We start from the raw sequence: 27,293 nt of genomic DNA, 5'->3' as shown, positions 1-27,293 counted from the left end.
CGGCTCTGTGCTGACAGCTCAGAGCCTGGATCCTGCCTCACATTCTGGGTCTTCTGCTCTCTCTGCCCCTCCCCACTCCTGCTCGCTCTCTCTCAAAATTAAGTAAACATTAAAAAAAATAAAAATTTAAAATTCCTGGCCTCAGTGTATGGAGAAGTTAAGACACTTCAAAAGAAGAATCCATGAAGAGCTCACTCGCATTTTTTTTTTTAAGACACCTTGCTACGTTTCCGATTTTTATTCTTGGTTTTGAAGGTTTCCGCAGTGTGGGCTGAGGCCCACGAGCAGACTCGTCAAGGGCCACCCAGGATAGTCCCACCCATTTGTAACGTGCGAACCAGGGCCTCTCGTGGCTCCCTAGCTCTGTCGTCAACCAAAGGCCGGGGCTACGAAGCTCTGCGCGGTGCGGTGGCCCATTTAATCCGGAGGGCGTACGAAAAACACCACTGAAGCGGGGGCCCGGACCATAGCGAACGCCGAACGGTTTTGGGCGCATCTTCAAGGGCCAGCCAGATTCCGGTCGTCCCGGTAACCAGACAAAGAACGCGCTTGCGCAAACTCCTTGTCACGTGGGGCTGGGCCGGGGGCGGGACCGACGGCGGCTCTTTCGGACCCGCGGCCCCTCCCCTCTCAGCGCCGAGGCCAGCCGAGGCGGGGCAAACCTCTGCCCTTTTGCGTGGGGGTGACTCACAGCTCCTGCCCCTTTTCACTTTGGTCTCTCCTGGCTCGTTCCTCGCACCACGTGCCCTGCTGGCCGCGCCCCCAGCTGCCCTTTCCAACTGCCTGTTGGAAGTTGCTGTAAAATGTCGTGAGGGGCGCTGCCGCTTTACGGCTGCCTCTCCCAGGCTAGAGCCCGGGAGCGCCCACCGCCGTCAGCCCTGTCTCGAAGAGTCTGCTCGGCTGAGACGGAGAGACCCGGCGCGCCGCTCCCCTCCCCGCCGCGCCCGTGCCGGCCGCCGGCGATGTGAGCTCGAGGTGGCCGCGGTGCCCCCTGGCCCGGGGTTGAGACGGGCGGCAGGTGCCTGTGAGGCGGGAGGGTGCTGGGGGCCTGCAGGATGGAGGAAAGCATGGAAGAGGAGGAGTGGGGCAGCTACGTGGCGATGATGGACGACCAGAACCACAACAACTGGGAGGCCGCGGTGGACGGCTTCCGGCAGCCCCCGCCACCGCCGCCACCCCCCTCGTCGATCCCAGCCCCTGCGCGAGAGCCGCCAGGGGGGCAGCTGCTGGCGGTGCCCGCGGCCTCGGTGGACAGGAAAGGCCCCAAGGAGGGGCTCTCGATGGGGCCACCGCCACCGCCGGAGGCCAATGGGGTGATCATGATGTTGAAGAGCTGCGACACGGCCGCCGCCGTGGCCAAGGCGGCCCCCGCCCCCACTCCCAGCTCCACCATCAACATCAACACCTCCACCTCCAAGTTCTGTGAGTCCAGCCTCTTCCCTGCAGCCTTGGCTTTTCTCCTCTCCACCCGGACACCGAATCCGCCCTTCTCGGCCAGTCCCGCTTCCTTTGTTTCAGGCCCGGGTCTCTCCTCCCCTCCCCGCCTCCCCCCCCCCCTCGCTCGGTGTCTGCGGCCAGCGCCTTAGCGGCCCTGGCTTCTTGTGTTACCTGGCCCCGAGAAGCAGCCTGGTGCGCCCACAGCCCCGAGTTCTCCTGCAAATGCGAGCCTTATCACGGCTGGCTATCTCTCAGCATTAAGAAGCCCTTTTCTTCTCCGTTGCCCCTGAAAAGTTTCGCCCTCAAACGTGAGGGGAAAATTAGGCCGTCTGAGTTTCGTTAAAGGATTCTTTTTTTTTTTTTTTTTTTTTTTTGTAGTCAGAAATCTGGCAAGTTGTGTTCTTGTGCTTTTAGCTAGTCCGCGTTCGACAAGTCAGGAATTAGAAAGCTGACCAATATTTACACCTCGTTCTTTCCTTCCCTTCACTAGCGTGCACTTTCTACGTCCTGATAGAGAACTGTAGTTGTTTTTAGAGTGACACCAATGCGGTGGGAGCGACATCCGTTTTGAAGCTAATAATGTATAAAATTACTTGTCAAAGCGTACACTCCTAAGAATAAGCCATTTAGCATGTGTACAAGATAACGTTGAACTTTGTTAGTGGTCTGCGTTAATGCTCAATTGCAGGCGGAAAGATTTAAGACCAAAATCTGTTTTGTAATCTGAAACTGACCCTAAACCGACCCTAAACGTAATTTCTATAGCTAGGAAAAAAGAGTGCTTTTGCTTTGAGTGGGGTGTTTTGTTTTTGTTTGTTTTTTTTTTGGAGGTGGTGGTAGTGGTGAAAAGTGACCATGGCAGCCAGATTTTTCTCTCCTATTAATAACTGCAAGTTTTAAATGACATCTGGTAAAGCAACTGGAGATTTCATTTCTAGTTACTAATTTTATCAAGCAGTACCAGTAATTGTCCAATTAGCTGTGTAGAGAAAATATCTGCCTTGATTCAAATATATATTTAACAGCCTTATTTTTTTGGTGGGAACAGCGCATAATCTAATCTAATCTAATCTATTTGCCCTCAAGATACAGCTTTGGTCAAAGACATTCATATGTAGGTATGGTTGGTAAGATTTGGATATGATTTTTTTTTTTTTTTTTTGTATCATGTGTATGTGAGAATAATATATAGTTTGTGTATTGGAGTCTGGTAGTGAAACCAGGCTTTGGACAGTGTGGCCTAGTGACTTATCTAAATGCTGCAGGATCTTGTTTTAGTGCTTAAACAGTTCATTTGAGAGTTCAGAAAACATCCAGTCAAGAGCAGAAACCAACGAAATTAGGAACAGAAGAAAGACTTGCTAAACCGAAAGATCGTTCTTTGAAGATCGATAAGCTAGATAGACCTCTGGTAAGACTGATCAAGTAAAATACGTAAAAATATAATTAAGTGAAAAAAATGGGAAGTAACTACAAGCATGAGATTTCAGCAAAGAATTTTATGAATTCCTGTAGGTTAATAAGATGAAAAGTATCAATTATTAGAAAAATACATATTGAAAGTTGGTATCAGAAGAAATGGATAGCTTGAACTAATAAATATTTAACAAAGTGGAAGGGTAAAGACCTCCCCTTTCAAAAACTGGACTGAGATAAATGAGTTGCATTGGACTCTTAAATAACAATTCCTTTTTACAAGTTCTAGGAGACGGAAATAAAAAGATGCCTAGTTTGTTTTATAAGGTTAGTGAAATCTTGATTTTAAAACTAGATAAAGACAATATGAGAAAATTATAGACCTGTTTCAGTTATTAGCATAGATATGAAAATCCTACACATCAAATCTGACAATGTGTTAAAAGAATCCTGATCTATGGAGTTTAAGAATGTAAATATGACTCAACATCTATTTACTGTTAATATAATTTATCTCATTAATAGACTAAAGGAGGAAAATCATGATTATCTTGATACCATAAAAGCATTTGATAAGGTCCAATAGCTATGTGATAAAAAACTCTTTTCCCACGATTGGGATATGAGATAACTAGATCGAGGTCATTACCAAAAACCTACAGCAAATAATAATACTTAATAGAGAAATTTTAGATTCATTCACTGTAAGATAAGTAACAAGTTAAGGATGCCCTTTATCACTATTATTGTTTAACATTCTAAGAAAAGTCCTGGCTAACACTACAAAGGGAAAAAATAAGTGTAAGGATAGGAAGGGAAGCAATAAAACCCATTATTTGCAGATAACATCACTTACCTGGAAGAACCATTAGAATTAAGAGAAACTATTAGAACTCGTAAGAGTTTAGCAAGGTTCCTGGATTCGAACCATAGGGCACCTGAGTAGCTCAGTCGGTTCAGTGTCCAGCTTCAGCTCAGGTCATGATCTCACAGCTCGTGAGTTCAAGCCCTGCATCAGGCTCTGTGCTGACAGCTCAGAGCCTGGTGCCTGCTTCAGATTCTGTGTCTTCCCCTCTCTCTCTACCCCTCCCCCGCTCACACTCTGCTTCTGTCTCAAAAATAAACAGACATTAAAAAAAATAGGATCAAACCATAAAAATTAATAACATTTACTCACTAGCAATAAACAGCTAGTATAGGGAATCAGAAGTAAATATCATATACAATAAAAGCAACAAAACTGTAAAGTCTGTAGAAAACTTTAAAACTTGAATAAGGAACCAGAAGAGAATCTAAATAAATCTTTCCATGCTCTTGAGATGTGTTTGTTTATTATTATGAGGGTCAGTTTTCTCCATTTTAATCTATAAATTCGATTAAACTGCCATCAGAATTCCAGTTGGTTTGTCTGACAAACTCAGTAACCTAGATCTAAAACTCATATGGCAGATAGAATAAAGTTTACGAATAGCTAAAGCAGTCTTAAAGATTTGTTTTTGGTGGGGTTTGCCTTATTGGAAATTAAGATACTGTTTCAAGGCTGTAGTAATAAAAACTGTAGTGTAAGTGCACGAACGGAAAAATAGACTTGGGAACAAATTAGATAGTGGAGACTTACCCGTATGTGTTCAGGAGCTTAAGAGAAATCACTGGAGAAAGGAGTCCTATTAGGGAGAGTGGCTCAGTATATGGAGAAAAAACAAACCCTATAGCACAGGCAGAATGGGTTATGGATAAATTAAAAAGACCTAGATGTGAGAGGAGAAATTATAAAATTAATGGAAGACATTGTTGAAGTTCTTTTCTTAGGGACCAGGGACTCCTAATGCTTCAAAAATATGAAGGTGAAAAAGTAGTGATTTTGATTATATAAAAATTAAACATTTTCATTCAGTGAAAGATGAAAGCATGAGGGAAGGTATTTGTAGTGCCCAGTATTGATAAGGGATTGATATATAGACTAGACAAGGAACTACACATCCCTAAGAAGAGGGCAGCAACCTTTGTAGAAAAATAGGCAAAGGATATTAATAAATAGCTTATGGAATAACAAATCTTAACATGCATAGAAAGAGATGTTTGGAATTATTAAGTAATCAAGAGACATTCAAATTGAAAGAGTAATGGTATCTTTTCCCACCTCTTAAGTTGGCAAAAAGTAGAAAGTGAGATGGCACCAAGTGTGGGTATGGATACAGGATTTGCTGGTTGCACTAACAGTGTAGTGGACTTGTGAGGTGTTGAGATGCCTGGAGTCTCTGTGGACCAAATAATGGAAGATAGCTGGAGTGTTGATGAAGCCCTGAGCTGTGACAGTGAAGGTGTGTTTCTGGACTGTAAGATGAAAACAGCTTCTGGCGGTCTGTATTTGGAATAGATAAAAAGAACGCATTTGTTAGCTTGATAGATGCATACTAGGCGCCAGGGATTGTGTTGATCTGTCCCAGTAGAGACCGTATCTGGAACAACAACTACAACTAGAGTCACCACTTGACGATTTACTGTAATCCACAGTCATTCTCAAGATTCAGGTTCTCTGCCCTGACCCAATAGGTTAGTGAAACAGAATGTCGTAACAGTTACCATCCCTGTGTCTTTTACGTCTTTGAAGTTGGTTCCGTCCTCTCGTTTCCACAGAGGTGCGCTCTTGCTTTGGGTTTATTTTGTTAGAAAGGGGTACATCTAGGGGATTTTATTTGGCCCTTCTTATGCTCATGACCCTTACTACGTAGTGTAGGGAGCCTTTAACTGTGTGTTCAAGAACTGGGGAAATTACAGGGTGGGTCTGTGGATTCACTGGGCCCACTGAGCTGGATGGAAGCCAGAACACTCTTTCTCAATGTGACATCACAGCTCCTGATCTGACTGGTTTACCATAGTGACGTTCTGGTCCCTTAGGGTTAATACGGGCTTAGAGCCGGCGTTAAGTAACCCCCCCCCCCCCCCCCCAAAAAAAAAAGCCTGAGTGATTCTGTTTCCCACATGCACTGTGTCCTTGATGAAAAACTGCATGTTCTATTTGGAAAAGGCTAGGAGAATGACTTTATGCGCTTGATGGAATTTTGTAGGGTCCTTCCTCAGTGGAACCCATTATCTCCTTTTTTCCAGGCGCTCTGTGTCTTTGAACAAGTTCAGCCTGCGTATTAGGTGATATGCCATAACTCTTCCATTGTGGCCACTTAAGTCAGGCCTCCGTTTGATATATCTAGAGTTTTTTTGTTTTCATTTTCTTTTTTTCTTCTCGTCAAGTAATACGTTAGTATACTCCACATCTGTTTTTCTTATGGACACTATGGTTAGCCACCACCAGAGATCCAAGCCATTCTGATAACGGGTCTGGCCCTCCTGCCTGTTATAATAACCAGGCCTACTTTATATCTGAGGGTTAAGTGCTTCTACTTGTCCTTTATCACCTTGGAAATCCCACTATCCCATTGAAATCAGGGAGCTCCTTTTAGTGGCAGTATTACCCATCTTTAGCCCAGAACTAAAAAGGACAGCCACCACAGCAGTTTTCAAGGAAATCCGTGTATCCTTCACCAGTGTATTTCTTAATTCCTTGATGAAGGGTCTTGGAGGACATTTAAGAGAGAGAGAGGTAGAGAGAGTTGAATATGATAAAAACACTCAAACAGTCTTGTCTTCATAAGTCTAGATTCATTCTTCTGCCTACTAAGGAATTTCTGGTGTTCCAAACTCACCTTCCCTCCCTCGTCCTCTTCATTCTCCTAATCTTCCTCTTTCTCCTCTTTGTCTATTTTCTTCTTTCTCATACACCTTTTCTCCTTCCTTCTCCATTTATATTCAGTAAATTGTACCCAGTTGAGGCATAAAGTTTTATCTAGGATTTGAGCCAGCTAGAAGCTAGCCTATTGCTACGAATGCTGGCAGAAGTCAGGAAACTCAGAGAAAGAAATGTTATTCATGGCACCACAAATAGGGTGAGAATCAGCATATTTGCATAGGTTCCCCTTACCCCCCAAGTCTCCAGAGACAAGCACAGGACGGCCAAGATGGATGCTCCCTCATTGGGCTTGTGTTGCAGCTGAAGAATATTGAACTTGGGGAATCTACTGCTTTTATAGAAAGCAGTAAGCAAGCTTCTTCTTTGTTCAGGGGAAGATAATACCTCACCTTTCAAGGTTACCAGCTGTAGCGTGGCTCAGGTTCAAGAGCAGTTGGTCTGGGTCTTGCAGTCTTAGCACACTCAGCAAGACATGTAGGAGTGCAAGAAGCCCAAGGAAGACTATCTCTCCAAAGGTAACCATGACTGCAGTTGAGAACATTTTCATCATTTAAATACTTTTTATGCCTCTTTGCTTTCAGTTCCCCACCCCCTAGCCCCACTGCTTTCTGTTACTAGGTTTTCATATAAATGGCATCATATAATCTGTATTATTTCATGCTTGGTTTCTTTCCTTCACCCTGTATTTGAGATTCATTCATATTCTTGCATGTTACTGAGTTTAGGGCTGAGTTCTATTTTGGCTGGGATACTACAAATTGTGTATCTGTTCATCTGTTGGTGATCATTTGGGTTGTCTCCAGTTTGGGTTATTATGAATAAAGCTGTTATGAACCATCATGTGGATTTTGTGTAGATATAGGTTTCCTTTCTTCCTTTTTTTTTTTTTTTTTTAATGCTTATTTGTTTATTTTGAGAGAGTGTGCGTGTGCACAGGTGGGGCAGCAGCAGAGAGAAAGGGAGAGAGAGAATCCCAAGCAGGCTCCACACACCAGTGCAGAGCCCAATACGGAGCTTGAACCCACGAACTGTGAGATCATGACCTGAGCCGAAATTAAGAGTTGGACACCCAACTGACTGAGCCACCCAGGAGCCCCTAGACATAGGTTTTCATAAATATATCTGTAAATGGAATTGCTTGGTCATACATTAGTTATATGTTTAACTTTATGAGAAACTGCCAACCTGTTTTTTCAGAATGGCTGTATCATTGTACATTCCCATTAGGAATGTGTCAAAGTTCCATTTGCTGCACATACTTATTTATACTAAGTATGCTTCACATTCTTGGAATTGTAAGGTTTTTTTTTTGGTTTTGTATTTTTTTTTTTAATTTTAGCCTTTTTAGAGGGAGAGTAGTAATATCTCATTGTGGTTTTGTTTTGCATTTCTCTTAGACACATGCCACTGGCTTTTCATGTGCTTATTGCCCTTTAATGTAATTTTGTTTGTGAGAATCTTTGTGTTTCTTGGGTTGTCTTAAGAATTCAGCATTAATTTTAGATAACATATTTTATGAGATAATATGTATTATGAGTGCTATCTCTCTGGTTTGTCTTTTTATTCTTGACCATGTCTTGCAAAGAATAGATGTATTAAGTTTTGATGAAGTCTAACATCAATTTTTTTCCTACAGCTTGTACTGTTTTTTTTTTTTTTAATCTTAAGAAACATTTGCTTATCTCATAATCAGGGAGATTTTTCTTCCTATATTTTATTTTAGAAATTTTATAGTTTTAGCTTTTATGTTTAGATCTGTGATCTAAGTTATGAGTTGATACCGGTGTGTAGTAAGAGATAAGGATTGAAGTTCTTTTTTTTTTTTTTTTTTTGAATGGATATCCAGTTGTTTTCAGCACCATTTATTTAAAAGATTATCCTGTTTTTACTGACTTACTTTGGCGACTTGTTGAAAAATAGCTGACCATGTATTTGTGGATCTAAATTCCATTAATCTGTTGTTGGGTGTATCATATCTAGGATTGTTAAATCTTCTTGTTGAATTGGTTGGTTGATCATTATGGAACTCTGTCTTTATCTTACTCTGAAGGATGCTTTTCTTGGTAGCTGTTCAGTTTTTTTTTTTTCCTTCAGAATTACTGTTAACACAATGTATCTTTTCCTATTATTTTATTGTAATCTGTATGTATTTAAAGTGCATTTCCTGTATACAGCATGTGGTTTTGTTTTGCTTTTTAAAATCGAGTCTAACAACCTCTGCCTTTTAATTGGAACATTTAGACCATTTACACTTAATGTAATTAATGACATGGTAGGGTTTAAATCTACCATCTTCCAATTTATTTTCTCTTTGTCTCCTCTGTTCTTTTGTTTTTCTTAAATTTCCTCTTTACCTGTCTTTTCATTAATTATTTTTTATGATTCATTGTTTGTCTCCAGTTTGGCTTATTAGCATGCTTTTTTTTTTTTTTTTTATATAGGGCTTTAGTATTTACGGTATGAAAACTAAACTTATCACAGTGTACCTTCAAGTATTAGACCACTTCACATATAGTATAATAATCATATCAGTATACTTCGTTTCTTCTTCCTGCCCTTTACACTGTGTTGCCACTGCTATAATCTTCTACATATAACGTGTCAAATATAGAGTTGCTAACTCAGCTTAAAACAAACATTTATCTTGAAAAAAAATTGAGGTGAAATTTATGTAACATAATACTCACCATTTTAAAGTGAACCATTCACTGGCATCTAGTGCATTCACGGTGTAGTGCAACTATCTCTTTATCTGGTTCCAAAACATTTTCATCACCCTAAAATAACGTGTCTTACCTGTTAAGCAGTTACTCCCCATTCCTCCCTCCCATCAGCCTCTGGCATCCATCAACCTGCTTTCTGTCTCTATGGGTACACCTATTCTGGATATTTCATATGAATGGAATCATAATATATGAAACTTGTCTTAAATAATCAAAAATAGGAAAGTATTTTATATTTACTTAGTTATTGTTTCTATTACTCTTTATTCCTTTGCTTGGACCCAAGTTTTCACCACTTTTCTTCTGCCTTGAGAATTTCCATTAACATTTCTTATCGTGCAGTCCTTTTGGTCTTGAATTTATTCAGCTTTCGTTTGTCTGCACAAGTAGTTTACCTTTATTTTCTTTTTAAAATTTTATTTTTTATTTTTTAATTTTATTTTTTTAATTTATATCCAAATTAGCATATAGTACAACAGTGATTTCAGGAGTAGATTCCTTAATGCCCCTTACCCATTTAGCCCATCCCCCCCTCCCAGCACCCCTGCAGTAAGCCTCTGTTTGTTCTCCATATTTAAGAGTCCCTCATGTTTTGTCCCCCTCCCTGTTTTTATGTTATTTTTGCTTCCCTTCCCTTATGTTCATCTGTTCTGTGTCTTAAAGACCTCATATGAGTGAAGTCATAGGTTTGTCTTTCTCTAATTTCGCTTAGCATAATACCCTCTAGTTCCATCCATGTAGTTGCAAATGGCAAGGTTTCATTCTTTTTGATTGCCGGGTAATACTCCATTGTATATACATACCACATCTTCTTTATCCATTCATCCATCGATGGACATTTGGGCCCTTTCCATACTTTGGCTATTGTTGATAGTGCTGCTATAAACATGGGGGTGCATGTGTCCCTTCGAAACAGCACACCTGTATCCCTTGGATAAATACCTAGTAGTGCAATTGCTGGGTCATAGGGTAGTTCTGTTTTTAATTTTTTGAGGAACCTCCATACTGTTTTCCAGAGTGGCTGCACTAGCCTGTCTTCCCACCAGCAGTGCAAAAGAGATCCTCTTTCTCCACATCCTTGCCAATGTCTGTTGTTGCCTGAGTTGTTAATATTAGCCATTCTGACAGGTATAAGGTGGTATCTCATTGTGGTTTTGATTTGTATTTTCCTGATGATGAGTGATGTGATGTTGAGCATTTTTTCATGTGTCAGTTGGCCATCTGGATGTCTTCTTTGGAGAAGTGTCTATTCATGTCTTTTGCCCATTTCTTCACTGGATTATTTGTTTTTTGGGTGTTGAGTTGATAAGTTCTTTATAGATTTTAGATACTAACCCTTTATCTGATATGTTGTTTGCAAATATCTTCTCCCATTCTGTTGGTTTCCTTTTAGCTTTGCTGATTGTTTCCTTCGCTGTGCAGAAGCTTTTTATTTTGATGAGTTCCCAATAGTTCATTTTTGCTTTTGTTTCCCTTGGCTCCAGAGGTGTGTTAAGTAAGAAGTTGCTGCGGCCAAGATCAAAAAGGTTTTTGCCTGCTTTCTCCTTGAGGATTTTGATGGCTTCCTGTCTTACATTTAGGTCTTTCATTCATTTTGAGTTTATTTTTGTGTATGGTGTAAGAAAGTAGGTCCAGGTTCATTCTTCTGCATGTTGCTGTCCAGTTTTCCCAGCACCACTTGTGGAAGAAACTGTCTTTATTCCATTGGATATTCTTTCCTGCTTTGTCAAAGATTAGTTGGCTGTACGTTTGTGGGGGTCCATTTCTGGGTTCTCTATTCTGTTCCATTGATTTGAGTGTCTGTTTTTGTGCCAACTTTACCTTTATTTTCTAAGGATATTTTTGTTGGATATAGATTTCTAGATGGGCAATTTGTGTTTTGTTGTGTTTTTCTTTGTCAACACTTTAAAGATGTTTTTCCTTGTATTCTGGCCTGCCTTGTTTCTTATTTAATAAATGTCTGTATAGTCTTATCTTTGTTACTCTCTCTAACGTGTCTTTTTTTTTCTGGTTGCTCTTAGGATTTTCATTTATGCCTTAAGTTTTCAGCAGTTTGGTTGTTACATTCCTTGGGGTAGGGTTTTCTTTATGTTTATTCTTTTTATTCATTGAGATTCTTGGATTTGTAGGGTTTTAGAATTTGTCAAATTTGGGGTGCCTGGATGGCTCAGTTGGTTAAGCGTTCGACTTTGGCTCAGGTCATGATCTTATAGTTCGTGGATTTGAGCCCCGCACCCTGCGTTGGGCTCTGTGCTGACAGCTCAGAGCCTGGAGCCTGCTTTGGATTCTGTGTCTCCCTCTCTCTCTGCCCCTCATCTGCTCATGCTCTTTCTCTGTCTCTCAAAAGTAAATAAACATTAAAAAAAAAGAAAGAATTTGTCAAATTTGGAACATTATCATTCATTTTATATATATATGTGAATATATGTATGTATTTAGATTTACCACTCCCCGTCAGTTACACATATTGTTAGACCACTTGTTGTACCCTGAATCACCGAGATTCTGATCATTATCTTTTTCCGTTTTTTTTTCCCCCTCCCTGTGCCTCAGTTCAGATAGTTTCCATTGCTACGTCTTCCTTGGTATCTGATCTGCTGTTAATCCTGCTTTTATTCAGCAGGAGATCGAGCTGTTTTTAATGTAGGCCATCATTGAGTCCAGGTTTGAGCCAGTTAACGGAGCAAACTGTAATAACCATATCTAGTTGCTTGAGGTAGTGCAATAAATAATCTTTAGTGAGTATATTCCTTTTGATAACTTAAGTGTTATCTAAAATTGTGTTTCCTTCTACTCAGTACCCGTAGAATCTGATCCCATGTGTATTCTCTAGGTTTTTGTTAACATATTTTCTTTTTTTTAATTTTTAAATATTTATTTAAAAATTTTTTAAATGTTTATTTTATTTTTGAGAGAGACAGAGCATGAGTGAGGGAGGAGCAGAGAGAGAAGGAAACAGAATCTGAAGTAGGTTCCAGGCTCTGAGCTGTCAACACAGAGCCTGACTTGTGGCTTGAACCCACAAACCGTGAGGTCATGACCTGAGCCGAAGTTGGAGACTTAACCGACTGAGCCACCCAGGTGCCCCAGTGTTTGTTTTTGAGAGAGAGACAGAGTGTGAGCGCGCAAGGGGTACAGAGAGAGGGAGACACAGAATCTGAAGCAAGCTCCAGACTTCGAGGTGTCAGCACAGAGCCCAACGTAGGGCTCGAACTTACGAACCACGAGATGATGACCTGAGCTGAAGTTGGATGCTTAACTGACTGAGCCACCCAGGCACCCCTCCAACATAAGATATTAATGTCTTTGGACATCTTAGAGTCTTCCAAGAGTCTGTAGTGTTTTTTGGAATGTAAGCTGACTCCCGTTGGTTTATATTTAGTACTTGTTCCCCTGGAGAATCTGATTTAGTTGGAGATTTAGGGACAGCTTGTAGGTAAGGCATGTGGAGATCTGCATTTCCTTGTAGGTTTCAGGTAATGTCATGACAGAGTCTTCAGTTAGGTAAAGACTAGCCTCATATTGTGGAGGACGGTACTTCTTAGGCAGGGAAGGCTCAGTGACTTGGGAGGTTAGAGTTCCCAGATTGATCAGAGTCCACCAGACTGGTTCCATTTCAAGTCTCAAGGTCGTACTGTTTCACAGTCAGTACCCTTTCACTTAAGAGATTTATCTAAGCTTTAAATTATTTTTGTATGGTTATTGTGTGTAACTTGCAGGATCATTCTATTTCTGATTTTTGAGCTATGTCAACCCTGTGCCTGTAAGAATTAAGAGATTCTTTTATGACAGTCACAGATGCTCTTTGGTCTTTGTTCATTGAGCTAATCATTTTCTTAAAGTTTTCACCTGTTACCAGAATCAGTTTACTCCACAGTCTGTGTTTCTCATTTCCATCATAACTGCCAGAACAGTCTGCCATGTCGTTTCCTCAAGAACTTTATTCTGGGTATCCATAGGTGATCATTTAACTCTTTACTGCTGCCTGACAGGTCCTGTTGTATTATGTTATCTGATGTTGGCACTGTCATCCTTGTCTAAATCCACCTAGATCGCAGGGCGCCTGGGTGGCTCAGTTGGTTAAGCATCTGACTCGGTTTTATCTCAGGTCATGATCTCGTGGCCCGTGAGTTCGAGCCCATGTCAGACTCTGTGTTGCCAGCGCAGAGCCTGCTTGGGATTCTCTTTCTCTCCTTCTGTCTCCGCTGCTCCCCAGCTCATGTACTCTTTCTCTCTCTCTCTCTCTCTCTCTCTCTCTCAAAAGAAATAAACTTAAAAACAACAAAAAAAAATCCAACTAGATGGGAAAACAAGAGCCAGCTTCCTAGCTTATGAGAGTGTGTCCTTAACTACTCCAGTACCAAATACTTTATCATTTATAGTTCAGTGCAAGCAATCACTAGGTTTCCAAAGCAAGAAGAGATTTAATACTGGAATTAGGTCCTTGAAAAATTGTTGAAGAGGTTGGAGGTATAGAAGTCAGTGAGGCTGCTCCACTCGAGCTGAGGGCAGGCTCCTGCTGGTGCTGCGACACCACTATGCTTACGTCGTCACACCTGCCTCCCTCATCCCTGAAGCTGGTCACCAGACCCTGGAACTTGGAGTTGGGATGCCACAAATTCTAACGTCTCTTGACTTGCCAGAATCACCGGCAGCAATAATACATCCTTTGTCTCACTTTGGCCTTCCAGATTTCACTCAGATGTGTCTCATTGGTGGAATCCGATTTGGGAAGTGTAATTATTTAGTTCAGCTTTACATTCTACATTGGTTAGCTTTCTGTGATAATAACTCCCCACATCTCAGGAGCTTATGGAACAGCGCGGGTTTATTCTTGCTCATGTTATATTTGTGGCTGGCAGTTGGCTGTGGCTTTTCACATGTCCTCTCATTTGCAAGAGCAGCTCTTTTCTGGGTCCTGTCACTCTTGGCAGAGGCAAACAGAGGACAGTGGACAGAAGCACTAAATGGCTTTTAAAGCTTTTGCTCAGATGTAGCACGTCACATCTGCTCATATTGCAAATATATTAAATAGAGTGGAATGAATGGTTCCCTGTTGCAAAGTATTGGGGATGGAGGCAGGTGGGACTGGGGTTTGAGGGTAAAAGGCAGTGAGGGGATAAAGACGGATAAAGACAGGGACAGCGGGGGGGGGGGGGGGGGGGGATCTTGCCTTGACTGACAATACTGTGCAGTGGTGTCAGGAGAGTGATTAACCTAGTGCACCAAATGTTTCTCTTCAGGTAAACAAAAGTTTCACGGTATTTTAAATTGAACTCTGAAATCACTCTGTTTTTTTTTTTTTTAATTAATGATTAAAAATGTGTTAAAATGGACTTTTGAATTGGATGAAAAGTGTTAACTGATTTTAGTAAATCCTACCCTTTGCATCTGCCAGTTTCCAGATTGGTTGATCCTTTGGCAAGCGTATCAGTTAATACATTCAGGTCTTAAAATATGCTCTGTTTATAGCATCTGTGGTCGTTACTGGGTATTTTCTTACCTTTCAGTTTAGTGGAGTTGTGCCGCAGTAAGTGGCACTATGATATTGATTGATTGGCCGGATTTCAGGGTCTCATTGGGAGTCTTGTCTTGCCATTTTTGACATGTATTGCATAAAGTGACACTGATGAAACCTTAAGGGAAAGTCATTGTAATGTTTATATAAGGCCCAGTCCCAAATCCCTAAAGGAAATGAATGCTGCTTACTTCCTCTTTATTATTTTTTTAATGTTTATTTATTTTGAGAGAGAGAGGGAGGGAGGAGGGAGGGAGAGAGGGAGAACAAACACAAAAACAGGGGAAGGACAGAGAATCCCAAGCAGGCTCCACACTGTAAGCACAGAGCCCAATGTGGGGCTCGATCTCATGAACTGTGAGATCATGACCTGAGCTGAAACCAAGAGTTGGGACGCTTAACAGACTGAGCTGCCCAGGTGCCGTGCTTACTTCCTCTTTAAACTGTAACTCTGTAAGCTGTAGACTGTATGTAATCACATGGTAAACTGTTAAATACCATATAAAAATTATTTTTGATAGCCTTTTGTAACATGTCTTGGCAGGAGAAACTGGCTTTCCCTTTTTCTTTCTAGTTCTGTAGTCATTAGGCTATTAACCTCTATGGGTAGAGTTATATATAGGTCCATACTTTGTAGTTGCAGTTGTTCTGACCAGACATCTGAATGGCATTTTATTCATCAAATATTTATTTAGGGTCTTCTGTATGCCAGGGTAATACTTTAGTGTCTGTTGATGAGATAGACGTTAGTGTGGAAGATGATGACAGATAATTGTGATACGTTATGATTAAATGCTATAGTAAAGTTATATAAGTGCATGGTAGCATAGAGGAAAAAGAGAATCTTTATGAAAACCAATAAAAGTTTGTCAGGTGGGTTGAGGAGGCAGGATTGGGCTCAAGGAGACTTCCTTTGCAGAGGGAGCAGCCTGTGCTTAAGACCCAGAGTTGAAATTGTTGGAACACAGGGTTTGAGGAGGGAGTGGTACAAATTAAACCTAAATGGATAGAAAGGTGTGTAGATGTCTAACATTGCCATGTTAGAGATAGGATTTTCTCCTGTAGGAATAGGAGCCACAGAGGGTATTAAGAGAGTCAACTTGGCAAAATTTGTCTTAGCATGTTAATTTAGATTAGAAAGGAGAGAGAATGGAGGCCTTGAAACTAGCTAGGGGGTTGTAATTTGTTGTAGTCTAGACAAGAAATGATGATGTGAAGGAATAAAGCATTGGAAGAGATCATTTTTCAGATTTTAGAAATATTTGGGGACTAGAGTCTATAAAATTTGGTGGTGAAGGAGGGAGGATATAGATATGGGAAGAGTATAGGTAGGTGTGTGTATGTGTGTGTGTGTTTCTGTGTGTGTGTCTTTTTTAAGGTCTGTGGAATAGTCATGTAGAAAGGTTTAGTGCGCAGTTGGTAAAATCTGAGCTTTTTCATTCCGTGTGCCTTAGAATATTGGAAATCCTGAAATACTGAAACTAAAATTTCTTTCCAGTACATTTGTTTTTCTGAGCATTTGAGATTCACCAAACTCATTGGCCTTAATAGAAAACAGCACAAAACTTTGTTTTTATTAAGATACAGGTTTATCATTTAAAAACTTAAACTGTATGAAAACCTATGTAATGAAAATCAGTGGTTCCCTCCTCTTCCACTTTCCATTCCTAACCCTCTAACTCAGAGTCAACTTTTTGTTCATTTAGCTGTTTCTTCTAGTATTTATCTACATACTTCAGTTGTTGTTATTGCTTAATTTTTCACTTTTATATGATCTGTTGGCTTCCTGTTATTAATATGAGGTTTTAGTTCTCTTATACTTCTACCTATCTTACCCCCTCAATTCTTTTAATACCACAATTTTTGGTTCAATTAATAAGCCATCTTTACGTTATGATTATGGCCAGGAATGCATTCGGATTACATTTTCCTACACAGAGATCTTCGTTATTAGTTGCTTTGTTTACACTTACATAATGTGTCAAACTTATTTTTAAAACTCTTCAGTGGCTTCATCAGATTCACCATGTATCTGTCACTGGTGTTTTAAAAATGTTCCATTAATCAGTATTTTCTTTTTGTCTGCTTGTGAAACTGTTAATCTTGTTTCTATTTATTCTTTAGGGCCACTGCCCAGTTGCTACTCAGGGGCTTCCCAGATAGTGTTTTCCGGTGTGTGTGTGTGTGTGTGTGTGTGTGTGTGTGTGTGTGTAGAACTTATCTTCTAGTAGCTTCCTGAGAAAATGTGTATATATAATAAAGTTTTGTCTTTCCGTGTCTAAAAATTCTGCTTTAACCTTTGATTGATATTTTGACTGGGTATAGAATTATTAACTGAAAATAACTTTTCCTTGGAATTTAAAGCGTTGCTTCATTGACTTTAAGCTTGCAGTATTACACTGGAGACTTCGGGTGCCATTTTAATTCTTGTTCTTTTGAACTAACCAAACTCCACACCCGAAAAACAAATAATTCAGTGAAGAAATAGACAGAAGACCTGAATAGACACTTTTCTAAAGAAGACATCCAGATGGCCAACAGGCACATGAAAAGATGCTCAATGTCACTCCTCATCAGGGAAATACAAATCAAAACCACACTGAGATACCACCTCACTCTGGTCAGAGTGGCTAAAATGAACAAATCAGGAGACTGTAAATGCTAGAGAGGATGTGGAGAAATGGGAACCCTCTTGCACTGTTGGTGGGAATGCAAACTGGTGCAGCCACTCTGGAAAACCGTGTGGAGATTCCTCAAAAAATTAATAGATCTACTCTATGACCCAGCAATAGCACTGCTAGGAATTTACCCAAGGGATACAGGAGTGCTGATGCAGAGGGGCACTCCTACCCCAATGTTTATAGCAGCACTTTCGACAATAGCCAAATTATGGAAAGAGCCAAAATGTCCATCAACTGACGAATGGATAAAGAAGACGTGGTTTATATATACAATGGAATACTCTTTGGCAATGCAAAAGAATGAAATCTGGCCATTTGTAGCAATGTGAATGGAACTGGAGAGTGTTATGCTAAGTGAAATAAGTCAGGCAGAGAAAGACAGATACCATATGTTTTCACTTATATGTGGATCCTGAGAAACTCAACAGAAGACCAGGGGGGAGGAGAAGGGGGGAAAAAGTTACAGAGAGGGAAGGAGGCAAACCATAAGAGACTCTTAAATGCTGAGAATAAACTGAGGGTTGATGGGGGGTGGGGGAGAGGGGAAAATGGGTGATGGGCATTGAGGAGGGCACCTGTTGGGATAAGCACTGGGTGTTGTACGGAAACCAGTTTGACAATAAATTTCATTAAAAAAAATAATTTTTGTTCTTTTGTATGTGACCTTTTTTCCCTTTGAGAAAATTTCTGGGATGTTGTGTTATTTTAATGTGTCAATATTTTTTTCCCTTTATGTTTTTTCTATTCTTTCTTTTTTTTCTGGAATTATTGGTAGTTATACGTTAAATTTCCTGTTTTTGTCTTCTATTAACTACTTCTGCTATATTTAATCTCTTCCTCAATGTTTTGGGAGAATTTCTTGATATTTTCTTCAGTTGTTTTTTTTTAACAGTTGCTATATTTTTACATTAAGATCATTTGGATTGCTTCTTTTTCATGGCAGTCTTTAGTTTTTATTTTACATCTCCAAAGATAGTAATTATATAGGTTTTTTAAAAGTTTTTAAGAAGTTCTCATATCTTTCTTTTTATCTTTTCAATTTTTGTTTTGATTTCTCATGTCAACTTTCTGCAGATATTGGTGATCTGTAGTGGTCTGTTCATACTTAAAACTGAAAAAGGCTAATTGTGGTAGTTCTGTGTTTACAAGGGACCTTACCAAGTATAAGTGTTGGCCTTCATTTTAGGCTATTTAGATGCAGAGCTACTATTTTGTTGGAGAACTGCCAAATATTAGTATGTGAATATCTTTTCTCTGGCACTGTTGAGTTTCTCTAGAGGGAGGATCTTCATTCTGGGAGAATGGTGGGGGAGGGGTAAGTGGAACAGGAAGTAAAGTACATTTTTCCTGGTCCATGGCATTCCCTAATTTACGAAAAGGATCAGGATTAGATGTTTGAGCATTTCTTATGTTGACTTTTTAATCTTTTTATTTGTTTTTTATTTTAGAGGGAGCAAGTGGGGGTGAGGGGTAGAGGGAGAAAGTGAGAGAGAGAGAAAGAGAGAGCGAGACGAAGGGAGAATCTCAAGCAGGCTCCACACAGCACGGAGCCTGATGCGGGGCTCAATCCCATGACCTTGGGATTATAACCTGAGCCGAAATCAAGAGTTGGACGCTCAACCAACTGAGCCATCCAGATGCCCCTCTTCTGTTGACTTTGGCTTTTACTTAAATCAGCCCTGTGCTTTGTACACACATGTTTGTGCAGGTACCCCTTACCTCCTTAATGTATCTATGTCTCAGAGTCCCAGGCTTTTATCTTTCAGTTTTTGCACAGAATGACACTTCTGTAGATATGCAACCAATCTTCACTTCCTTCCTTCCCACTGCCCATTCTCTGCTTCTAACCCATACTCCTTGTATCCCGTCTTCGAGCCCTGAACTTCTCAGGGTCCTGCAGGGCAAAATTAGCTCACTTTTTGATGCTTGCACCTCAGCACACACTGCCTTATGCTACTACTTCAAAGTTAAATTTACCTGGTCTTAATGTCACGGAGAGATTGACTTAAGTCTTTGAGGAAATCAGCAGACTTCTAAAACTATGGCAGACTTGCACTTGGCATGGTTTACACCTGTGTATTCAGTTGAACAGATACTTTCTATATGAATATTAAGAGATTTGGGATTAGTTGGAATTAGAGCTATAATGATAGCCCTTGACCTTTTCATATATCCTGTTATAACATGTTCGTTTTAGGATGTGTGTCACAGTCTCAAGTGTGATGTTGTAATTGTACAATAATGTGTAGTAATTCTTCTAGAGGTATGTAGATTTCATTGTTGCTCTTTGGCTGCTGTAGCTGGTTTTCTGATCAAGTAGTGATGAAGGACATTTGCATCATTACATTTCATTACATTTTGTCAAATTGAGAAATGTGTGGATTTTTTTTTTAATTTTTTTTTTTAACGTTTATTTATTTTTGAGACAGAGAGAGACAGAGCATGAACGGGGGAGGGGGAGAGAGGGAGACACAGAATCTGAAACAGGCTCCAGGCTCCGAGCTGTCAGCACAGAGCCCGACGCGGGGCTTGAACTCACGGATCGTGAGATCATGACCTGAGCTGAAGTCGGCTGCTTAACCGACTGAGCCACCCAGGCGCCCCAGAAATGTGTGGATTTTTAAGCAGTAAAACAGTAATGAAATGTTTTTCCTATACAAGTTTTACAGTGTTTTTAGGAAAGAAACATGTTATTTTAAGCAAGGCAAAGCAGGTTATATATTTAGTTTCATATAGTTAGTATGTAAAAAGTCTTGTGGATTCTGTTTGGGGAGGATAGGATAGGATGGGGTGGGAAGCACAGAACCTTTAAACAATATTAATAAGGACTTACAGAAATAAATATAAGATAGTAGTGTTAATTTAATTGTTTATGTGAATGTAACTTCATTTTTACATGGAATGATTTCTTAATGATCACAGGAGACATTTTATATTGTCCATAGTATTTAATTGAATGAAACCACAAACTCTAAGTCTTAGAAACTTCCTAAACAAATACCTGAAGCATGGAACTTTTAAAAGGTTTTTGTCTGCTTTTTTTTTTTTTTTTTAATGCTTATTTATTTATTTTTGAGAGAGAGAGAGAGAGAGAGAGAGAGAGAGAGAGAGAGAGAGAATGAGAATGCATGTGAGGGGCAGAGAGAGAGGGAGACAGAGAATCCGAAGCAGATTCCACGTTGTCAGGGCAGAGCCTGATGCAGGACTTGAACCCATGAACTGTGAGATCATGACCTGAGCCACAGTTGGACACTCACCCTACTGAGCCACACAGGTGCCCCAGGTTTTTGCCTACTTAAGAAACAGTTGCTTCATTAGGACTTAACATTAGCTACCCTCCTCTATTGGCAAATCAGAATATACCTAACTTGTAGGGGTTTTTTTCTCCTAAGGGAAAGGATATTTAAAGTATTTGGTAACCCCTGTTACTATTTTTTTTTTTAAACCAGCTAGTTCTCTTACGAACGGCTAAGTATTAACCACCTCTTGTGCCAGTATCAAGTTATTTTCCTTTTGAGAGAAATAAATAATTGGAAATTTCTTTTTTTTAGTTAACACCCCATTTATTTATTAGAATACATTACTTTGTTCTGCTTCAGAGTCTCCTGTTTTATTCTATTCCTTTTCTTCATTCCCACGGACTTTCCCCCAACTCCCAGGCTTTGTTCTTGGCCTTCAGCTTCTCTCTGTCCATTACTTGAAAGTGTTCAGTCATCCCGTTGTGCTGGAGAGAGTAGAGCATTCTACCAGGTGGTAATGTTTTGGACAACACAGGTTTACTGGATTGTCACTGATGAAGAAGTCATACTTTTTTTCCCAAGATCACATACACTAGCCAGAATTAAATAGAAAACCCAGAGCTTTTTGCCCTAGTCCATTCTGTCATCTTATCTGGTTGTCATTAATTATAGTTAATCTAAGAAGTCATTGCATTTGAGACATAATTTGGCCTATTAAATTTGGCTTAATCATTTAATTTGTAATTGCCTTTGTTGTATTTTTTTTTTTTAAGTTTGTTTATTTTTGAGGGTGAGGCAGAGCATTGGGCGGGGGCGGGGAGGGGGTTGGGGCAGAGGCAGAGAGAAAGGGAGACACAGAATCCGAAACAGGCTCCAAGCTCTGAGCTGTCAGCACAAAGCCCGTCACGGGGCTTGAACTCACGAACTGTGAGATGGTGACCTGAGCCGAAGTCTGATGCTTAACCCACTGAGTCCCCTGGGCGCCCTGCCCTGCCTTTGCTGTATTCTTCAGGAGTCAATTCTGAATGAAGGCAGTGTTCTTGGTGGGAAGAAAAGAGACATAGAGGAATATATAAAGTTAAGGAATTTTTGATATGAAAACAGTTTCTAGCTGTTGTTTCACCATTCTTCTTTGATACATTCACACCTTTATTTGACTCTACAGGTTGTTCCGAATATACCTGTGACCCTGGCTGTCCTGAGCTGCTGGAGTAGCATTAGGCTGTGGGTCTCATTCAGACTTGAGCAGGTGTAAGAATCACCTGGGGTGCTTGGTAAACAGAGTCCTGTATTGTGACTCACTGCCCGCTCCTCTCCAGCTTTCTGATTCAGTAGTTTTGGGCTAGGGCCTGGCAGTTGGCATTTACAACAAGTTTAGATGATACTGACACTGTTCTGAGTATCACGCTTGGAGAACCACTAATATAAGGTAATGAAAGGTCTTGCAGTAGACCAAGTATAAATTAATAATGCCTGATATAATTTCTGAATATATCTTCCCCTTCCTTACAAACAAATAACAAAGAAATTCAAAAGGAATAGTAGAACTTAACCTGGTTTACTTCAGTCTGTGTGAAATAAAATATGCTTTAAACTTTAATTCCAGAACAACCACTAAGTGGTATGCCATCAGCTGTTTTTATAGTAAGCATTTATTTTGGTTTTCGGTAAATTCATTCACGTGTTAGTGAGTACTTGTCATGTGCTAGGCACTCTTTGGCGGGAGTTGGGGCTGTAGTAGTAAATTCCTCCTCCAGGGGGCGAGTGTCTAGTTTGAGGGAGATGGACAGTGTGTAATATGTCAAGTTTTGATGAATTACTTGGATAAATAAGTATGAGAATTGAACATATGTATTCCTGCCTGGTATGAATTATATATCTCTAATAGTTTATTATTTATTAATAACCTGCTAATATTCCCAAACCTTAGATTTCAACTATTCCATGTGTTTTAGACTTTATTTCACTTTATTTTAGTAAAGATCAACTAAGCAACTTTCTCAGTAGGACTTAGACTGCATGAACTTGCTATCTAATAAATATGTGTTTCTAGGTTTAAGTCTTGTGACATGATGTTTTGAGGCTAACACTAGGGATTTTACATTTTTTGAACTGGACTGTCTCTAGAGAGCACTGCATTCTTCAGTTCATTGAAATGCTCATTGTTCTGATTTTTATACTAGGCCTGCTTTGCTCATTTATATTACTGACCTGGGCCTTGTTGGGTTTTGAGTTTTAGTACCTTTAAACTGCTTAAAAAGTAGTGCATTATTTTCAAGCTGGAAAACACAACCTAGATAAAATTTAGAAATTTAATGGTAATTTTTGTTCAGCGTCCATGCTTTATATTTCTTTCGGTCAGTCTGAACTTTTTTGTGGACAAAGTTGAGAGTGATTGACTACGTTTCTCTAACAAGAGGATCTAGTTTTAAAATTCAAGGCTACGTACTGCACACATACAAACACATGCTTTGTATGTATGTGTATATATTTTTTTAAATCAGGGATTAGGTTGAGATTAGCAAGGAAATAATAGATACCTTGAAGTTTCTTGGATTGTCATTTTAAGTGTTGATTGCAGATTGGCATGAAAAACCTTCCTAATCTTTGGCTAAGAGTTTACACCAACATGTGCTCATTCTTCATACTACCTCTGGTTCTCTTGATGCTTGTCTGTATTCTGTTCTTTTGCTACCATGGTGAAGATCAGCTGGTTTCCTAGAAGAAAGTGATGTTAGCTAGTGTCTTAATCCATTCAGCTGTTACAACAATATCAGAGACTGCATGGCTTATAAATCACAGAAACTTGTTTCTCACGGTTCTGAAGGCTGGGAAGTCCAAGATGAAGGCGCTGGCGAATTCAGTCTGGCAAGGGCCCGCTTCCTGGTTCCTGTAGACTGTCTTCTTGCTGGCGACTTCTATTACATAAGGAGTGAGGAAGGTCTCGGGGGGTGCTAATTCCATTTGTGAGGGCCTCACTCCCATGACCTAATTACCTCCCAGAGGCCCTTCCCAGTACCATCACATTGGAGGTTAGGATTTCACCCTATGAATTTTGGGGGAAGAAACACAGATAGTCTGTAATAGCCAGCATTTAATAAAGGTCAGCTGAATTGGCTACTTATTTATTTATTTTCCAAGCAAAATATATGTAGAAATAGACGTATATTATATTTATAGATGGAAATGTAACGTGGAAATAGATACGGCTTTTTTTGATGTGGAAATAGGCTTTAAGATTTTCTTCTGTGATCATGCCTTTTTCATTTTGGTTTTAAAGTCTCTTTTCAAAGATACTTAAAAGCAGAACATAAAAAAAAAAATGCCACATGAAAGATACCTGAGAGGCATCAGCAATTACTGCTTCTGTAGTGGGACTCCATTCTGTACTTACAGCCGCAGGATTTTACATTTTAGATTCTTTTTTCTCCTTTGTATCCTTGACTTGGTGATTTGCTGAAGTGTAAAGCCTGTGGTTGAGAAGTAGGAGTGCTTTCCAGTTGCAAGCAGAGGTGGAGATCATCGAACTCAGCAGTTGGGGTGCCATGGGATGATTATGTTAATTCTTGGCTTCTGTACTTGAAGTTTTCTTTCTGAGCATGCCACTTACCTTCGTTAAGCCTCAACTTTTGGTGTAGAGTGGGTATGTGATCTGGTTTAGGTGATATAGGAGATTCAATGAACTAGAACCACATAGAAGAGAAAATCACTTTCGGTTGATCGCTGACAGTGGCCTTTGTGTTTGTGGACAGAGTAAACGGGTGGGGCACCAACAATTTCTGCTGTATTCTCAGATATGCTGAGCTTCTCTTACATCCATTCTCATCTCAGTACACAGCAACCCCATCCTTGGTGCTCAGGCCAGAAACTTTGGAGTCATTCTGGACCCTTCTGTCATATCTCACATCTAGACTGTCAGCAAATCTGGTTGGCTCAATCTGTAAAATATGTACAAAGTCTGACCTCTCTCACCCTCACTGCTACCACCTGGTTCAACCTCCATCATCTCACAGCCTCCTCACTTTGCTTACTCCCAACATAGCAGCTGGATGACCCATAGAAAACCCAAGTCAGAACACATCACTTCTCCATCCAAAACTCTCCAGATGTCCCCATCTTACTTAGAGTAAAAGCCAGTCTTTTTTTTTTTTTTTTTTTGGTTTGACAATATTATTTAATATTTTATAACATATCTTTTTTTTTCAATATATGAAATTTATTGTCAAATTGGTTTCCATACAACACCCAGTGCTCATCCCGAAAGGTGCCCTCCTCAGTACCCATCCCCCACCCTCCCCTCCCTCCCACCCCCCATCAACCCTCAGTTTGTTCTCAGTTTTTAAGAGCCTCTTATACTTTGTAAAAGCCAGTCTTTAAAATGTCCTCTAAGGCCCTCTGTGATCTGGCTTCGTCCATCCTTTTGTGTGTGTCTGTGTGTGCGTGCGTATACAGTTCCTTTTGGTTTTAGCCTTTTATGTAGCCAAAACTTTTCTTTCTTCATTCCCTTCAGTGCAGGAATTCATTGGTCAAGATTTTCATTCCATCTTTACTACTCCATCCTGCTTGATTTTTGTTTTGTTTTTTTACATTTTCACATGGTAAATTTACTTATTGTATAAATTTCTGTTGGTTTTGACAACTGCCTGGAGTGGCGTATCCACCCAGACGATTCTACACAAAACAGTTTGTTCTCCCATGTTACCCTTTGTAGACAGTCCTCCCCACCCTCTGGCCCCTGGCAACCACTAGTCTGTTTTCCTTTTTATAGTTTGACTTTACTGGCATCTTATATAAATGCGAATCTTATAATAGCCATTTTGGTCTGAGTCTCAACTGGCGAAATGCATTTAAGATTATTCCATGTCGTATGAATGTGTTCTTTAGAATAAATATAAGCAAGAGGGGTGCCTGAGTAGCTCAGTCAGTTGTGCATCTGACTCTTGGTTTCAGCTCAGGTCATGATCTCAAGGTCGTGGGATTGAACCCTACATTGGGCTCCACTCTGAGCATGGGGCCTGCTTGGGATTCTCTCTCTGCCTCTCTGCTCCTCCCCTGCTCACACATGTGCATGCACGCTTGCTCTCTCTCTCTCTCTCTCTCTCTCTCAAGATAAATAAATGAACATTTTTTAAAAAGAATAAATTTAAGCAAGAAAAAGTGAATTCATTTAAAGAAAATACTGAGCAACAATGACAGGTGGCACATACATATGAGAGACCTCTTGAAGCTGAATTTGGAAATCAGTAGGTAAAGGCTTTCTTTATCTGGTACTTCTGACAGTAATTAGCCATGTACTCTTAGAGAAGTCAACTCTTTGCTTCCCACTTGCTGGTAAAATGAGTAGTAAAATACTTGATGTAGTAGTTGTTACCTTCTGCCTCTTGAGATGGCGGTGGTTCTATAAGACTCAGGGTATTTTAGGTTCTTTGGATAGCTCCTTTTTCCAGCGGGCAGGGGCAGAGTAGCTCTTTTTAACATTGGCGTTTCATTGGTGTGAATCCTGTCACCCTGGATTTCAAAGTTGTTAGGACCAGCTGTTGTAAAAACTTTATGAAACCTTTAGTGAAGGAAGGAGAGCCAGACAGTAGGAATGAGGTCAGCCTCAATGCAAGTCTCCAGTTGGTTGATGTTTTTCTGTTGGGCTTATCAAGTGTAAGTTGGTAGAGTCTGAGTCCGAGCCTTAGTAATGTCCAGGAAGTGCTGGTGGTGCAAAAATGCCTGCGAGTTTCTAGCAACCTCTTTTGTCACTGTAGCATTTGGACTTATAATATGGGGATAGTCCTATGTTACGTGAATTTTCTCGGGGGTGTCGCTGAAGATTGATTGTTGAGGTTCATAATTTTCCAGAACTTTGTTGTGGTTCATGGATAGGCTGCCTTGTCACATCATTGGCAACATGTATTTGAGGGTGATGTGCGTTTGAAAATGCTCCACTGATAACAGATACGAAAACTGGAAAAGGAAACTGAAGACACTTGCTTGTTTTTTTTTTATTTTTAAAGATGGATTCATGGTCATTCCTTTTTAAATCGTAATTAATGGCTTCTTTAAAATCCCTGGCAAAGTTGCTGTTTCCTTGTTTTTGAAATGGGATAATAATTGAGTTGTATTTAGGTGATTGAATGTCAAAGAAATTAGAACAAGTGAAAGGAATTTGAGAGCACAAAATTGCTTTGATTTGTGTTTACATGTGGTATGTAGTAATATTTATTTTACTTTTTACTTTTAGTAATGAATGTTATAACTATTGAAGATTATAAGAGCACTTACTGGCCAAAATTGGATGGTGCCATAGATCAGCTTTTAACCCAGAGTCCTGGTGACTATATCCCCATATCCTATGAACAGATATACAGGTAAGTCAAGATTTCATTTCCCTGGGTTTGAGAGGGTATGTTGAGATTCATGACACCTTGAATTACGGCAGTAGGTATGCATATAATACATGTGTATGGTGAGGCTCTATAGGTGATTTGTATATTCCACACTTGGTGGTTGGAGGTTTGATTTTATACTTTCTGCTTCAGAATTGGC

At 40.1% G+C, this 27,293-nt stretch overlaps 1 protein-coding gene across 1 annotated transcript in view; it reads left to right on the top strand.

Moving 5' to 3' along the window:
• Positions 1 to 631: 631 nt before the first annotated feature.
• Positions 632 to 27,293, top strand: part of CACUL1 (CDK2 associated cullin domain 1) — a 74,054-nt gene continuing 47,392 nt past the window's right edge. The window contains exons 1-2 of the mRNA XM_019459586.2: positions 632 to 1,422; positions 26,989 to 27,115. Coding sequence (XP_019315131.1) covers positions 1,056 to 1,422; positions 26,989 to 27,115 — 494 coding nt within the window. The 5' untranslated portion in view covers positions 632 to 1,055. The remainder of the gene's footprint in view (positions 1,423 to 26,988; positions 27,116 to 27,293) is intronic.

The sequence above is a fragment of the Panthera pardus genome, unplaced genomic scaffold, assembly GCF_024362965.1.
Source record: "Panthera pardus isolate Hobbes unplaced genomic scaffold, ASM2436296v1 HiC_scaffold_22, whole genome shotgun sequence".
Lineage (NCBI taxonomy): Eukaryota > Metazoa > Chordata > Mammalia > Carnivora > Felidae > Panthera > Panthera pardus.
This window is presented reverse-complemented; position numbering and strand designations above follow the sequence as displayed.